Source organism: Dryobates pubescens, chromosome 11 (assembly GCF_014839835.1).
Source record: "Dryobates pubescens isolate bDryPub1 chromosome 11, bDryPub1.pri, whole genome shotgun sequence".
NCBI classification, from domain to species: Eukaryota; Metazoa; Chordata; class Aves; order Piciformes; family Picidae; genus Dryobates; species Dryobates pubescens.
The window spans coordinates 24,618,834-24,633,949 of record NC_071622.1 but is presented as its reverse complement, the minus strand read 5'-3'; the positions used below and the strand labels follow the sequence as shown (position 1 = coordinate 24,633,949).

The 15,116-nt window shown below is 37.8% G+C and overlaps 1 protein-coding gene across 4 annotated transcripts in view; it reads left to right on the top strand.

The window, feature by feature from the left end:
* VAV3 (vav guanine nucleotide exchange factor 3) overlaps window positions 1-15,116 on the top strand; it is a 187,540-nt gene that overhangs the window by 94,389 nt on the left and 78,035 nt on the right. For all 4 annotated transcript variants that reach the window (XM_054165301.1, XM_054165299.1, XM_054165300.1 and 1 more), the window contains exons 8-15: window positions 1,122-1,225; window positions 3,178-3,277; window positions 4,569-4,664; window positions 6,239-6,307; window positions 8,719-8,805; window positions 9,262-9,347; window positions 9,717-9,849; window positions 10,411-10,520. In XM_054165301.1, coding sequence (XP_054021276.1) covers window positions 1,122-1,225; window positions 3,178-3,277; window positions 4,569-4,664; window positions 6,239-6,307; window positions 8,719-8,805; window positions 9,262-9,347; window positions 9,717-9,849; window positions 10,411-10,520 — 785 coding nt within the window. The remainder of the gene's footprint in view (window positions 1-1,121; window positions 1,226-3,177; window positions 3,278-4,568; window positions 4,665-6,238; window positions 6,308-8,718; window positions 8,806-9,261; window positions 9,348-9,716; window positions 9,850-10,410; window positions 10,521-15,116) is intronic.

Below are 15,116 nucleotides of genomic sequence, written 5' to 3'. Positions count from 1 at the left end.
TATTTAAGTGGTGGAACCCTCATTAAGGTCTAATGATAACCTGAGTTAAGCTTAAAACTTGACTTTGAATTGATGAAAGAAGCTCAAAAAGACAATATACCTCATTAGCATTAAGCTGTTTTTCAGGGATGTTGCTTAGCTGAGTCTCTGTGCATTCATGAGAGTATGTGCTCCTGTGCTACATTACTGAAGAAGCATTTCTGTAATAATGTCTTGGTTGCTGCTTCAGAATCTGAGGACAATTGAATGTTTCCTGCTTGACGTTTTTGCTCCCTCACTTGTGATGTGATTGTGTGTAGGCTTAGTTTGTCAGCATGAAGTGAAATATTTAGCTCGCAACTCAGTAGCGTGTAGTATTTTTGCAGTATATAATTTACTGCATTAAGACATCATCAGTGCCTTGCCTTTTTTGTTTTTTTTAAACAGTCCTCTATTTTTCATTGCAGTGGTCTGCTCACTGCTTACAGTCACTTGTCCTGATTTCAAAACACTTTTAACCCATTTTAACGTAGTTTTTTTTCTGGTGTGAATTCTTTGACAATATCTGTAGTGGTGAAGGCTGATGTAGCCTCCTAGATTTGCTTTTTGATTTTTGTATGACACTTAACAAGTAAAGTGAGCTGCTGCTACACTCTGGGAGCAAATCTTTCTGCAGGGGTATTGCCTTTCCATCAGTAGCTGCTTGCTGTATTGGGAAACTCATTATGATTGCAGTTAACTGAGCACTAGAACATCACTAATTGACCAATGTAATGTACAAAGCTATTTTTTCACAGCTCAGGGACATGACTCATTACTTTATCTTGTCACTAAAGCGTTTACTTGACGTGCTTAATTTTAAAATTATCATTATGAAATGAAGATGAATTAACAGTGCACAGTGCTAGAATAAATTAGTCTCTAATATGTGGCTGTTTGAGTTCAGTGGTGTTCTTTGGTGTATTTTGTTGCAGTCTATGGAAGATGTGGCAGACCTTGAAACCAGGTTCTACCTTCAAATGATGTGTTTTTCTGTTTATTGAAATCAATGGATCTAACATGAAATAATTAATTCTTCTATGCAAAGCTTTAAGCCCTTTTGTTTTTAAAAAGCTTTCCCCCTCCCCATTACTGTTTTTAAGGATTTGGTGAAAATTCACAGGAATCTAACACAAGACATCAATGAGTCCATTGTTAACAAAAATGATCAGAACCTGTATCAGATTTTCATTAACTACAAGGAAAGGTAAGATTTGTGCACTCTTACTAATTGTGACAATCTCTGCTGAATTTGGTATTTTATGATATTTTTACTTGATTAATATTTTTGAAACAGGATTGAATTTTATATCAGGTATACTTAAGCTACTATTTAATATCTTGAGCTGGGAAGTAAAAAATGTAACCTATTGCTATAAGAGCCCTCCCTTTTCTTACCCCTAGTTTTGGCAGTATTTTGAGCAAAACTTAGTTTATTTTCACCTTTTTTTTTGTTTAAATGCAAATAATTCCAGGTATTTTATAGCATGTACCTGTATTGTTTTAACAGATAAAATGTTGTAAAAGAGGAGGAAGGTCAAAATAGGGCAAGAATACATACTGAGGCTATTCCAGGCTAAAGAAAACAGGAGGGGTCCTAAATTGGAAGAGGAAAAAGCAGATGCAAAAGAGAAGAGAGAGGACACTAGGGTCTTACTGCACCCTGCAGTCAAAGGTGTGACAGTAAAGCAAACACACTTCACCTTCAAACTGTGAAAAAGGGTCAAGCTGATAACAGGATAGCTGTGGCAGCATGCCATACCCTGTGGGATAATTGCCATTTTTTTAATTTTTACTCACCTTTTCAGATTATTTTTTTCTGCCAGCACTGAACAGCTGTTGGACTGTTTAGATGAACTTATGTGCCTGTGGTACTTCACCGAAAAACACTTGTACTGAGGGCTACAGTGCTGACCTACCTTGAAGTAACCCTTGGGTTGTGGTTAAAAATTAGTTCCTTCCGGAACCAGAGCAGGAACGACCTGTGGGAGATAATTGGATTTGCTTGGGGGTGACGAGGAAGGGGTTTGTTGCAGTACGAACAGGCTTTTGAGAAATCGGATGGCAGCATCCATAAAGGTTAGACAGGAGAGTTGTTTTCTGAGGGAGGAGGGTGTCCCTGGCTGCTTATAAAGAGTCTTGCCCTCAGAGACTCTCTGTCTCAGCTTTTATGTTGGAACAGGACATAGTTATTTCCCTGGCTGCTAGACTTTCTTCTGCTGTAGGAGGGAATTAGGGGGCGAGAAGTTCTTGTGGAAAATGCTTATCTTTCAGAAGTAGTTCTGAAATGTTTGTTAAAAGGGCAACAAAGGACACTTAAAAGAAACCTCGAGTTTATATTATACCAAAAGGAAAGAGGTGAAGGTAAACTCAATATCTTAACTATGTTGTGATTAAAAATAATCAGAATGGGTAAGTGTTAAATCAATATAATTGTTTTAATTGTGGGGGGAAAAATACTTAAGATGAGGTGGGAGAAATTTAGGAGACACCAATGGAAAGCTTGTGGAAAGTCCCAAGAAAAGGGATTTGAAGCATACAGAGTGAATTGCCTTATGGAATGTATGAAAATATGAAAGGAAACAGCCCTAAATACGAGTAAGAAAGTCCTGTCATAAACCCAGGCTCCTTCAAGAAGCATTGGTGCACTTCACAACTACTGAAAGTTTCTTGAGTTTTCACACACTGTTATTTTGGTCAGAGAGCTCACAGGATGTAACCTGGTAGAAACTGTTGGAGATTAATCAGTTTGGGTAACCTACAAGTACATCAAAGGATAGCTGTAATTAATCTTGTAAAGTCTGTGTTGCAGAATTAATTCATTACAGGCTTCTTTATCTACAGTGCTGTAAATGCTACAAACTGTTCTGTTAAACAGCAGTTATGCTGCTTTTAAACAAGTCCTGTGTTTATCAGAACATACACCTATGAATATTAAAGGAAATGTCAATGGTTTTACAGCATTTTGAAGGTAGATAAAAATTGTATTCTGCTTCTTAATCTTCCCTGTATTCATTGAAGTCTGTGGCTAAATCCTAGCATTACATAGGCACTGCTGCTTTTGAAAGGAGGATAGTTAACAATATATTTGTGAAAATGGATCCAGGATTATTCATAAATAAGGAAATGTTGCTTCTATTGTTTATCTCTTTGATTTAGGTTGGTTGTTTATGGACAGTACTGCAGTCAGGTGGAGATAGCAATATCGTGTTTAGACAACATCTCTAAGACAAAAGAAGATGTTAAACTGAAATTGGAGGTCAGTCTTTTTCAACATATATATGTGTGTGTGTGTGTGTGTAATGTGTTCCTATGAATATGCCCTGCTTTTAGCCAAGTAAAAAACTTTACTTTGCATCATGTGATGAAAAATAATCTGTATTGATACACGTATGTTTTGTTTTTTGAAGTTATTTTTAAATTTTAAAAATTATTATCATTTTGGTGTGTTTTTTTTTTTCTTTCTTTCTTTTCATTTTTTGGAGCCTCTGATCAAATGATTATCTGAGCTGTTGTTTTACACATCCTAGCACTGAAGTGAATGGAGTATTGCTGCTGATGTCCATGGGGTTAGTTTTGTTTTTTTGAAAGTGTTCACCAGTGACACCATTCTGTTTATCCTGACACCTTAGCTGAGGTCACAGAATTGGAGAATCACTCGGGTTGGGAGTGACTGCTAAGCTGAACAACTCCTGGTCTCACAGCCTCACAGCTCTTGCTGTCTGTCATGACCCCTGTGTGTGTGCCAGTAGAGCTGCTCCCTGGCTGGTCATTCCCCAGGGTTGATGTGTTCCTGGTGAGTGCATGCCAGGTGAAGGACTTTGCTTTCATGTTGCCTTCAAGTGAGCTTCCTGTTGGACATGCCCTGTAGAGCGTAACCTGCACCTGCAATCGGGTGTTGTCTGCAGATGTTATGTGGGTGTCCTCTGTTTTTTCCCTGCAGATTATTGCTAAAGGTATTAAGTGTGAGGGGTCTCTGGACAGATCTCTGAGGAGGTCTACCACCTTTCCCTCAAGCAGTGTGGGGAACATTAGTCACTGCTGTTTTTTAACCTTATGACCTAGCCAGTTCTTCATACACAGTTCATTCATATGGAATATAATATCCCAAGCTGAGTGTCAGGATGCGGTGGGAGGTGATGTTGAAAGCCTTGGAAAAGTCAGGATAGATTCTCCCCACACATTCCCAGATTTAGCCATTTAATTGTGGAAAGCAGTCAAGTAGGGCAAGCATTCATTTTTGAAGATAGGTGGAATATTTGCCACCTTTGCTGTGCTTACAGGCAATGACTTTTTTCAAGTCCAATGGGCTCTTAATTTCTGTTGTCTTTGTCATATTTACTGTTTCTCATGCTTTTGAAGTATTTAACAATGTTTAGACTCAGTCCTTTTTGCTTAGCTATTACTGCCAGTCAACTGTTTTCTTTCATTTTGTTGATACTCTTTATCTCGAGCTTAATATATTTGCTTTTCCCATGTAAGTCTTGAGTCTCTTGAGTATTTTTATTTTCTAACTCTTCTGTCTTACTCTTACTTCTGCTTTGAACTAGGAATGTTCCAAGAGGGCCAATAATGGGAAGTTTACGTTGCGGGATCTTTTAGTGGTTCCAATGCAGAGAGTGCTAAAATATCACCTGCTGCTCCAGGTACTGAATTTTTAAAATTTACGACACAGAGAGCAAAACTGTTGCCGTTTCTTGCTGGTGGACTATAAGAAAGGGAGCTATAGGTCATTATGAAAGGGAGGTGGTTGATATTTCTCTAGGCTTGAGGCTAGATTTTAACAATAATCTAGTTGAGTGTGAGTTTGCTCACAGAGATCAAAGAAACTGTAGTTTTCTCAGTATCTGAACCTGTCATTCTTGGTCTATTTAAAAATGTTAGGAGTAGCAAACTATGATCATGGTACTTGCAAATACAAACCATTACTCCCCAAAAGAGGAAGCTGGACCATGATTAGAGCATACTTTTAATATGCTTCTTTGCTGTCATAAATTACAATACAGCCATCTTTATTTTGAAATGTTTTTCCCTATAACCCACAAAGCATTAACTTTTGCAGTTAGTCCAGTAATAAGGGTGGAGAGTCTTATAAATTTAATTTGATAGCTGTGTCAGGAGACCCATTAGTTCAGCTGCAAAGAAATATATTATTATAGTAGACTGTCAACCCTACTGATGCTTGTAAAATGTCATTTAAAAAAGATCTACCACTTGTATGTGGAGCATAATTTTAGCTGTGTGGAGCAACATACATTCCATAGAAAATGTTGGGGAACATTTCTATAAATGAGTCATTAAAATTTTCATCAATTGAAAACTGGAAAAAACAAAACAGTACAACTGCTTTAAAGAAAAAATAGTTTGGACCGGAGTTATTTTATAATCAAGTTGTGTGTTATGAATAGATGATATGTAATGTCACTGTGCTCTGTGACACCGTAGTATACATCATGCAAAAAATAAACATATTACAGACTTGAAAGAAAAAAAAATGCAGTATATTATTAGAATTGTAATATGTTTTATAAATACTTACTCCTTCATTTCCTACAGTTTTAGCAAGCTATGCTAGCTGAAATGTATAATTCCCTTCTCAGATTATAAAGAAGAAATAGCCTTTTCTGTAAGAAGTTACTTTTTCGCTTCATAGAAGCCGGAAGAGCCCCTTCCTTTTCCTTATGGGAACTGGCTGAAATAATTTTGTTTTAAACATTTGCATTTGATTTAAATATGTCTTCTCTGTTTAGGCATAATGAGACAGTGACTTCTTTTAAGGAGTGCAGTTTAGCTGGGATTTTATTGCTAGCATACATTTCTCTTTGCAGACAAGTGTGTGCTTTGGACTGGAGTGATACATCAGTAATGCACAGATGAAGTTGGTTACCTGTGCTTTCATCATGCACAGATAACAGTGATCTGATCTGGCAAGTTTTGAGGGCTTGGCAGACCAAATGATTTTCTTATGATGGTTCATTATCAGCTAAAATCAGTGTTCAGGCTGTGCAGCAATCACTCCTAAACACTTGCCAATTATCTGTTCGTGGTAGTCTGCACACTGGGGATGAAAATGTGAATTTTTGGGTTGTGTGTTCTGGTTTTGGCTGCTTTTATTTTTGTTTTCCTGTTTTGAGGTGGTTGGGTGGGGGATGAGCAGTGACAACTTCAGTTTGTAAACTGACAGACAGTGGGTGAACAGTTTTAACTGCTCTGTCCACAGGAGCTGGTAAAACACACTACAGATCCCATGGAGAAGGCAAATCTAAAACTGGCACTTGATGCAATGAAGGTAAGTATTCATGGCACTGAAATATTTATGCCTTTGTTTGCAGTTAAAATGGTAGCTCAGAACTCTATTTCCTGGAGGAGATAATGTTTTCACAGCAGATCAAACATGTTTTCACAGGTCACCGTGAGCTTTGAGTATGTCAGGGCAAGTATATAGCTGAGTGCTTTGCTCAAGTATGTGAAACAAGTTCAGTAATTTTCTGAAGTGAAGGGTTTATGAAATGGAACTTCCTTGTTTCGGTTTACTTTTACAAAATTTTGCTGTCATATAATGAGTTTAAAAAATAGGTGTTTCAATAATGTTGGTCTCTCTTCCAAAACTGAAGAACATTTCCAGCAGCGTAAGTCAATTCTAATCAAAGTTGGTAGTCTCCCAGTGAGATGGAATCTTTTTTTCACAGGACCTTTTCTGTCATCTTAATGTGACCTCTGTGGCTTTACTTTTGAAAGCAGTAGTGGCTTTCTGGAGGCAGACTGTGTGGTTCTGTACATTCATCTGCAAGCAGTATCAACAGATGCTTTATGGAGTAGCTGCACTGCCTTGTGATAATACATGATGTGAAATAGGGCACAGTTCTGCTTTAGTTGGCTTTGCAGCATGAGTTGTGATATATATGCACTGGAATTGGGAAAATCTTTTCTATCTTTTGTGGGAAAAGGAGAAATAAGCCAATGTGACACAGGTCATATCTCTTTCTATTTAATCTGTATGGTCCACTGAAGTCAGACTAAGTTAGTTTTGGGTCATACATCTGCCTCTCATTATGTGACTGTCTGCCTTGCATGTCTGGAATACAGACCAGCTGGTTTCCCTTTTTTGGAGTCCATTTTTTTTGCAGGGAATGCAGAGAGTCACCACCATGGTAATCTCTAATGGAGAGGTGCCTGAAATGGGGTGGCACACAGCTGTTACTAGGCAAGTCCTACATCCTGGCTGCTGCTAACTGGCTAGGGAAATAGCCCTGTTTTTTGTTTCCCTGCCACTTTTTGTTTCCCATTTGCTGTCTTGCAACATTATTTTTGTTGGCTGTGTGACTGCAAAGACAAATTAAGCGGTCCCTTTCTAGAGTAGCTGTGGCAGTTACGTGCTGGCTCTCAGGACATAACCTGCCAATTAAAAGAAGCCCCAGGTCCTCCACTCATGCCTCCTCTCCCTATTCCCACCCTAAAAAGCCACAAGTATCATCTATTGCTTCTCCAGGCTGCAGGATTGCTCCCCTCTTGATTTACTGTATCCTCTTATATCCCCTGCTAGTGTAGGAGAGGTAACCACAGTATTGGTATGCTGCCTCAAAAAACCCTGCTTGAAATAAAATGTCTTTTGAAGAACATGTCAGCAAAGTGGTACTGACCCTCTGGAAAGAAAATTCTAGGAAGGATTATACTGTCAGATTTCTTTTAGCAGCAAGAAAAGGGCTATTTAATTTCTACACTAACTCTTTTATGACCCATGTGAATGTATCCTGCACATATTCATTTGGGAAGCTAGCATAATGATTTGAGCTATTCTTAGATTCTGATTAAAAAGCTCTAAGGAAGATGTATCTCTTTTTCTGCCCTCCAAATTTGTGACCATATTGAAGGGATATTGTAAAAGCAAGTTGTGAAGATCAGAATGCATTTTCCAGCTACTGCTGTCAGCATCCCTGACCTTATCAGTTACCACTCCTGTTCACATCTCATATTTAGCCACAAACAGAGAAGCCCCAGCAAATTGTGACTATTGCTCAAGCACATTCTCAGCATTTTAAAGGCTTTAGAGAAACGTGTACAGTACATGTTCTGGGAAAGAAGACCATAATGATCTTGACCTGTGTCTTCAGCTAGGATATCCCATTGAAAGTCCTTTATAAAATCCACTGTGTAATGGCTTCTCTGCTGTGCCACAGTAGGAGCAAGATCCTACTGCTGAGCAGTAGCTTTTGCTCTCCTAGTAAGCACCCAGCTTATGATATATTTACACCTTACATGTTGCTTTTGAGCTGCCTTACATATGTTTCCTGCTATATGCTTTATATACCTTTGTCCTATTCTCAGTGCATGTTATTGACTACTTTTTTGACAGTATGCTGCATAAATTACATTTCCATCTTTAATCTTGAAAGTAAGACACAATGAAAATTAAGAAAGAAATGTCCCTTTTAAACAATGTGTTACTACTACTTGCTACTAAATTTGTGTTTCAATAGATGAGATGAAGAAAGTTGCAAATATTTTTTGAGATAGGCAGAGGCTCTTCTCCTTTAAGATGTACATATTGGTAATTCTTGAACATTAAAGACATTTAATTTTTTTAAAAATGCCTGAATAGACATAATCAAAGACAAAATTAGGAACTAATATGCCAAAATAATGCATTAAAGTGGTCTGTTATGAAAAAGTTTTTCCTCCGGTTTTCTGTTGATGCTCTAGGACTTGGCTCAGTATGTAAATGAAGTGAAGAGAGATAATGAAACACTGCGTGAAATTAGACAGTTTCAACTATCAATAGAGAATTTGGTACGTGATATTTTGTATTCATACAGCTTATAAATAGCTTTTCATCAAGTATATAGATAGATGGATTTTTTTCCCCCCATTTCATGAGAGATTATAGTACTCGGTAATTAAGTATAAGTATGCTTTGCTTGGTTTAGCGTGACATGAATACTGAAGTACAGAAATCTCTACTTTGTGGGGTCTGGCTGTGGCTAAATACATTGGAATAGTTAAATTTGTTAAATTAGTTATATTTGTGCAGTGATTCAGATGGTTTTTGTAATGGGAAATTTCCTCTGCACTGAAGAAAAAATGGAATGGACTGATTCTTCTGTTTAGTTTTAGATGATAGTGAGGCAAAGATGATTTTCAGGTATGAAAAGTCTTTTATTGTGGTTAAAAGGAGTGAGTGGTATACAGTTTGTGTCACCACCTTCATGCTTTTGCTATATTGAACTGTATATATTACTCTTTCAGAATCATTCCCTCTTGCAATATGGAAGACCTCAAGGTGATGGGGAAATAAGGATAACTACATTAGACAAACGTGCAAGGCAAGACAGGTGATGTTACAACTTTTTGTGTTTGCTATTAGAAAGCCTGTAAAGTAACTAATTTTATGGTTAGTTCAGTGATTCTTGAGAGTACTATCTCTTTCACTGTGCATTTACAGAGCCTGTCCACCATTTACCAAGTGAATTTGCAAAATGATCCATGGGAAGTTAGCTGTTACGTTGTCACCCGTAGACCACCCAATACTCTTGAAAGTACTAAGCCTTTAGCAAAACTACTTTCAGTCTGTTTTTATTTCATTATTCTTCTGTTTAGTTGTTCATCTTTAAAATTTTACATGCCACAGATGTGTAGAATAAGATTTTGGGTTTTGGCTTTCTGGAGTGTTTTGAACCATCTTTACATTGTATTTTTCATAGGCATATCTTCCTGTTTGATCTAGCTGTAATTGTTTGCAAACGGAGAGGTGACAATTATGAAATGAAGGAAATAATAGATCTTCAGAAATACAAAATTACAAATAACCCCACTACTGATAAAGAAAATAAGAAGGTAAATATTTGTTGCTAATTCCTATGCTTTTAGCAGCTATCTGGACAATTTCTTTTGGTTATCTGAAATATTTCTTGTAGTTTTATGTTTTAATTGTAAGTGGAAGGGCAACCAGCACCAGAACAAGAGGACACAGTCTCAAGCTATGCCAGGGGAGGTTTAGACTGGATGTTAGGAAGAAATTCTTCATAGAGAGAGCAATTGCCCATTGGAATGGGCTGCCTGGGGAGGTGGTGGAGTCACCATCACTGGAGGTGTTTAGGAGGAGACTTGATGGGGTGCTTGGTGCCATGGTTTAGTTGATTAGATGGTGTTGGATGATAGGTTGGACGTGATGATCTTGAAGGTCTCTTCCAACCTGGTCTATTCTATTCTAGCATTTCAGCTTTTGTTTATTTTGATGCAATTGAAACATATGAGTAAGTAACTTCTAAGTGAACACTATAATATGGTCTTGTTATTCCTCAAACCCAGGAATTAAGGAATGTACAAATGCTGCTCTTAAAATTTTCCTTTCTTTATAACTGATGACCCTTTTGTATTGCCAATCTTTTTATGCAGTGGTCTTATGGCTTCTACCTCATTCATATCCAAGGTCAAAATGGTTTAGAAGTTTATTGCAAAACTAAAGACTTGAAGAAAAAATGGCTGGAGCAGTTTCAGATGGCTCTGTAAGTATATTTTTATTAGGGTAGATTCACATTAATCACCAGTGTAAGGATATAACTTCAATTATGCTGAACTGCTTTCATGTTTGTGTTTTTGATACAGCTTAGTTACCTATTTTATGTTACTTTCTGAGAAGTGACTGATGTCTTCATTTACAGAATGTCTTTTCCTCTAGGAAATGACAGAGGGCACTCTTGGCTATGTATTACTTTCCAACTTTGCTGCTGAGACTGTTTTAGTAATACTGTCTTAAGCAGCCAGTGGGGAAAATAATTTTTTGAACAGTAAATATCTAACAGAATAGTGACATTTTCCCCCTTCCCATTTTAATTTTGATTAACTGAAGTATATTTTTTTTGAAAGGTAAGGCTGATGATTTGAGAGGGGATTCTGGCATCTTTCCTAGTGCTTTTAATGAATTTATTGTTTAGCATTTGGATCAGGTTGCTTGGTTTATGAAATTTAGTTTCAAAAGGCTGATTTTCTTTGTGTGTTTTTGACTAAAAGAGGAAGTTGCTTTAGACTCCTTGGAAAGTATGTTGTTCAGATGCAGCACTGAGGGTTACATTATTATTATGCAGCATGAGCTTTGTTTCCATTTCTGAGTCTTGTCAGAAAGACAAACACCATTACTGACCTCTCAGATATTCTGATTAAATTCAAAACACATGAACAAGGGATTCAAATGACCAGGTGATGCTTGTTTTGTGTAAACCAACAACACACCCACAAAACACAAAACAAACAAAACCCCCAAAAAACAATTAAGAGGGAGTAAGATACTTTCAGTATCTCAGAGATAACATTAATAAAGATTGTTTTGGATGTGACTCTAAAGATATATGTATTTAGAAAAAAGGCTATTGTGAGCTGATGTGAGTGAAACTTGGTCATAAATTATATATACAATTAAAAACCCTCATAGTATGATGAGTGCTAATGGTTTAAATGAAAATATAAGTGAAGAGGGCCTGGCTATATGGATATTTTCAAGTCTTACTGGGGTTCACATCTTGTTAATTTCTGTTGAAACCAAAAAAGGCTTGTGTTGTGGCAAATCTTTCTGGGTAGCATGGTGGGGGACAGGAGGAGTGTTTGTACATATTCAGAGAGCTGAGTGTTTTGCTGCTCTCTGTGCCTGTGCTCTCCCTGTAATGTCATTATTGGTATTTACTTGAGCATAGATAAAACGTAGATTAAAAAGCATGAGGAACTCAGATTTATTAGAGCATTGCAACTGTTGACTGATCTTCAGGTATCGTGGCCTAGTGCACAAAACTCTGCAGCCAAGCAAACCAAAAGCTGCCCCAGGAGCTAAGGGAAGCAATGAGATCTATAATTTTTCTCCAGGACCATATCCTTAATTCTTCCCAAACATTTTTATGGTTTGTGCAGGGCCACCCTCACTGTTGCTGTGTGTGTGGTGAGTGAGTGCAGCTGCTTATCCTCACATAGTGCTGGTACCAGCCAGTGCTCAAAAGCTGGTTATGGGCATGCCTTTTACCGCTGCAGGCTGCCCTATGTGAACAGAGCAAATAGGACCTGAAGGGCTGACAAGTTAACATGCTACTCTTTGGGCAGATGGAGTTTGTTGTTGAGAATGAGCAGAGCCTAGTCTTTCGTGGACGTTTGTCCTTCTCATAAACCCACATCTCTGGTTTAACCTCTTCACCTGTAATTGAAGACTGCAATGCAGAGGCAGGGGAACTGGAGTAGCAGGCCTCCTGTAGGTCAGGGTGAGGTGTCCCCTGATATAATGGCATAATGTGCATTGGGCAATGCTTTCGCTCCCATATGCTGTATTTGGGAATAAATCAAACCAAGCATTTTTGACATTTGGTTGTTTCAAGGGTCTTACTGCCTACTGTATAGGTTATCTTTTCTAGTCTGTTTCTACTCTGAAAAGTAGCCATGATTGAAATGATTCTATTACTCATCATACTCAATTAGAATTGCTGCTTTCGTGGGTGAAATACTTTTTATTGCTTAAAAGCAAAAAGAGTCTGCAAAAAGAGCACAGTTGAAGGGGTGAATTACATTATTTTTTTGACTATCAGAAATTTTACTTGCTGAGTTCCAAACAGAAATTGCAATGCAGTTTTGTTGCCTTCAGGATAGCATTCTGTATGAAGTCAGGTCTGTGCAAGTGCTAATCTAAGAACATAACAGGAGAACAGATTAGGATCTCTCTCCCTATTTTTAAATTAAGAATTAGCCTTGATGCCTTTTGTTGGCATAACTGTTAGCTAGACTGTAATTTTTTTTTCCCCTCCATTTTTTAGGGTCTTAGGTGTTTATACCAGTGTATGAACAACAGTGATGACAGTTATGTTAATGGAAAGTCATCCACTGTTGAAATACTGGTGTCATTGAGATGAGAGTTTTTCTCCAGCTATGGAAATCTTATGTAATTGATGAAGTATGAAACAGAGGAGAGCACTGCTTTGCTGTCTAGGCTTTGTTGATGTTTGAAGGGCTGGAATGCATTAAGCACTCCAGATATGGGAAAACTTTTGAGGAAGGAAGATGAAATCCCAGAGCTGTTTCCAGTGTGTTACTTTTCAGACTACTAAGTTTCTTTTAGAAAGCTTGTTTCACAAACCTGTGAAAACATTCTGACTCTTAGCCACCTCTGTTGTTAGGGTGATATGGGGTGAGTTGTTTTGTTGTGAGGGAGGTTGGAAACAATGTGTTACTGGTCATAAGAAACTGAGCAGATTGTTTTTGTTCATACAGCAGTTCTGTTGCTTTGCTATGTATTGGCTGTTATGCTATTTAGAAAGCGTATAGCAGCACACCACCTTGATTTTTTTTAAACACCCCCCCCCCCCAAAGTGTGTTGACACTATCTGATAAGTATTTCTTTGTGTGTGGTTTGTTTCATGATCACAGCAGAGCATGGAGCAGGTGCATGTTGTCTTCCATGGTACACACCTTCCCTGTGGAAAATCATACTCTGTGTTTTCACAGTGGTTTAATATATGACTCCATTAGTGCAATATGGCATACAATATCTTATGCTGCTTTGTGCTGAATTTATTTTGTCAACATGGTGTCTAATTTGCTAATTTCATTAAGTCTTTGTCTGGTTTCTCAATTGTGCTTCGCAATCCACTCTAAAATTGGCCATCAGCAAACTTTTCTTCCATAAGCAAAACTAGAAATGAGTAGATTCAGATTGGATGTTAGGAAGTTTTTCACGATGAGGGTGGTGAGACACTGGAACTGGTTGCCCAGGGAGGTGGTAGAAGCCTCATCCCTGGATGTTTTTAAGGCCAGGCTGGGTGTGGCTTCTAGCAACCTGATCTAGTGTGAGGTGTCCCTGCCCATGGCAAGGGGGTTGGAACTAGATGATCCCTGAGGTCCTTTCCAACCTTGACAATTCTATGATTCTGTATGTATTTGCAGGTAGGAACACATCACACAAATGCTGTTTAGGAAGAGATTAGGTTTTAAGGGATGTGTGGAGATTGTCTGCTTTGGTCTCCTTTTGGGCTTAGGTTGCTTAAGGCATTGTCAGCTTGAGCTTACTACTGCTGGATTTCAAGACGCACAAACCCAATATTGTCAAGACTCGTGCAGCAGTGTTGTAACATGCCTTTTAATTAGGCTTTACTCAACCTCTCTCTTTCACAAACTGAGAAGTGCAAGACAACCTCTTGCAGGCAGAGGAACAGGCCTTTTTATGAAGGTACTTAGTTAAAATTTCACCCTTAGAAGTTCCATGGTTGTAGTTTCTTCTTTGACATTGTTACTGAAATTGCAATATTAACATCATGTCTCATTAGTAATACCTAAAATATCAGTGAGAAACACCTGATCATTATAGTGATTAGGGTATGCATTAATTGCATGGAGTTAATGAATCTGATTTTTTTTTTTTTTTGCTTTTAAACATGCAAATAAAAGATTTCAGACATGAAAGCTGTACATGCCTCAAAACCATTAGTGATTTTAGTTTTAATTACACCGTGTGTAAGTTCTAGGTCACGACAGAGGCGGTGTAGCAGCTCAAGTACAGTCCAGTATGTTTTTGAAAAACTGCGGTTTGAGTTAAACATGAATTTGCACCCTGTAGCTCAAGAGATGCAGAGCACATAATCTGATTCTAGGGAAATAATCCCAAGATTTACCGATTCTGAAACCTGATAGGTATTTGTGCAACATTTTAGGTTAGGCAAGCTACATAAGTTGCAGATAGACCTCAATGGTTTTCTAAATTTTAAAGAAAACGAGTACAAGAAACAAGGTTGGTGAAAATGTTCTTTTACCTATGGCCATACCTCCGGATTTGGAGTGCAGTCTGACTAATGACAATGGTCAGATTCAGCTCAAATAAATCCATTCTGTCAGATAGTGCATTAATAATGCATATGCATTAAGACTTCTTCTGAAAGAATATTTGAGCTCTGGCATATTGAACACTGACATTAAATTAAAGCCTTTGAATCAGAGCATGTTAAAAGCCTTAGATATTTGCTGCATTTTTCCAATAGCCTGCAAAGGTGTTTTACTTTGTACCAACCTCACAGAGCTTACCAAAGTAGTTAATGAGCAAATCTGCCAGGGCTTTGCCAAGATGAATGCCAAGTTCATGT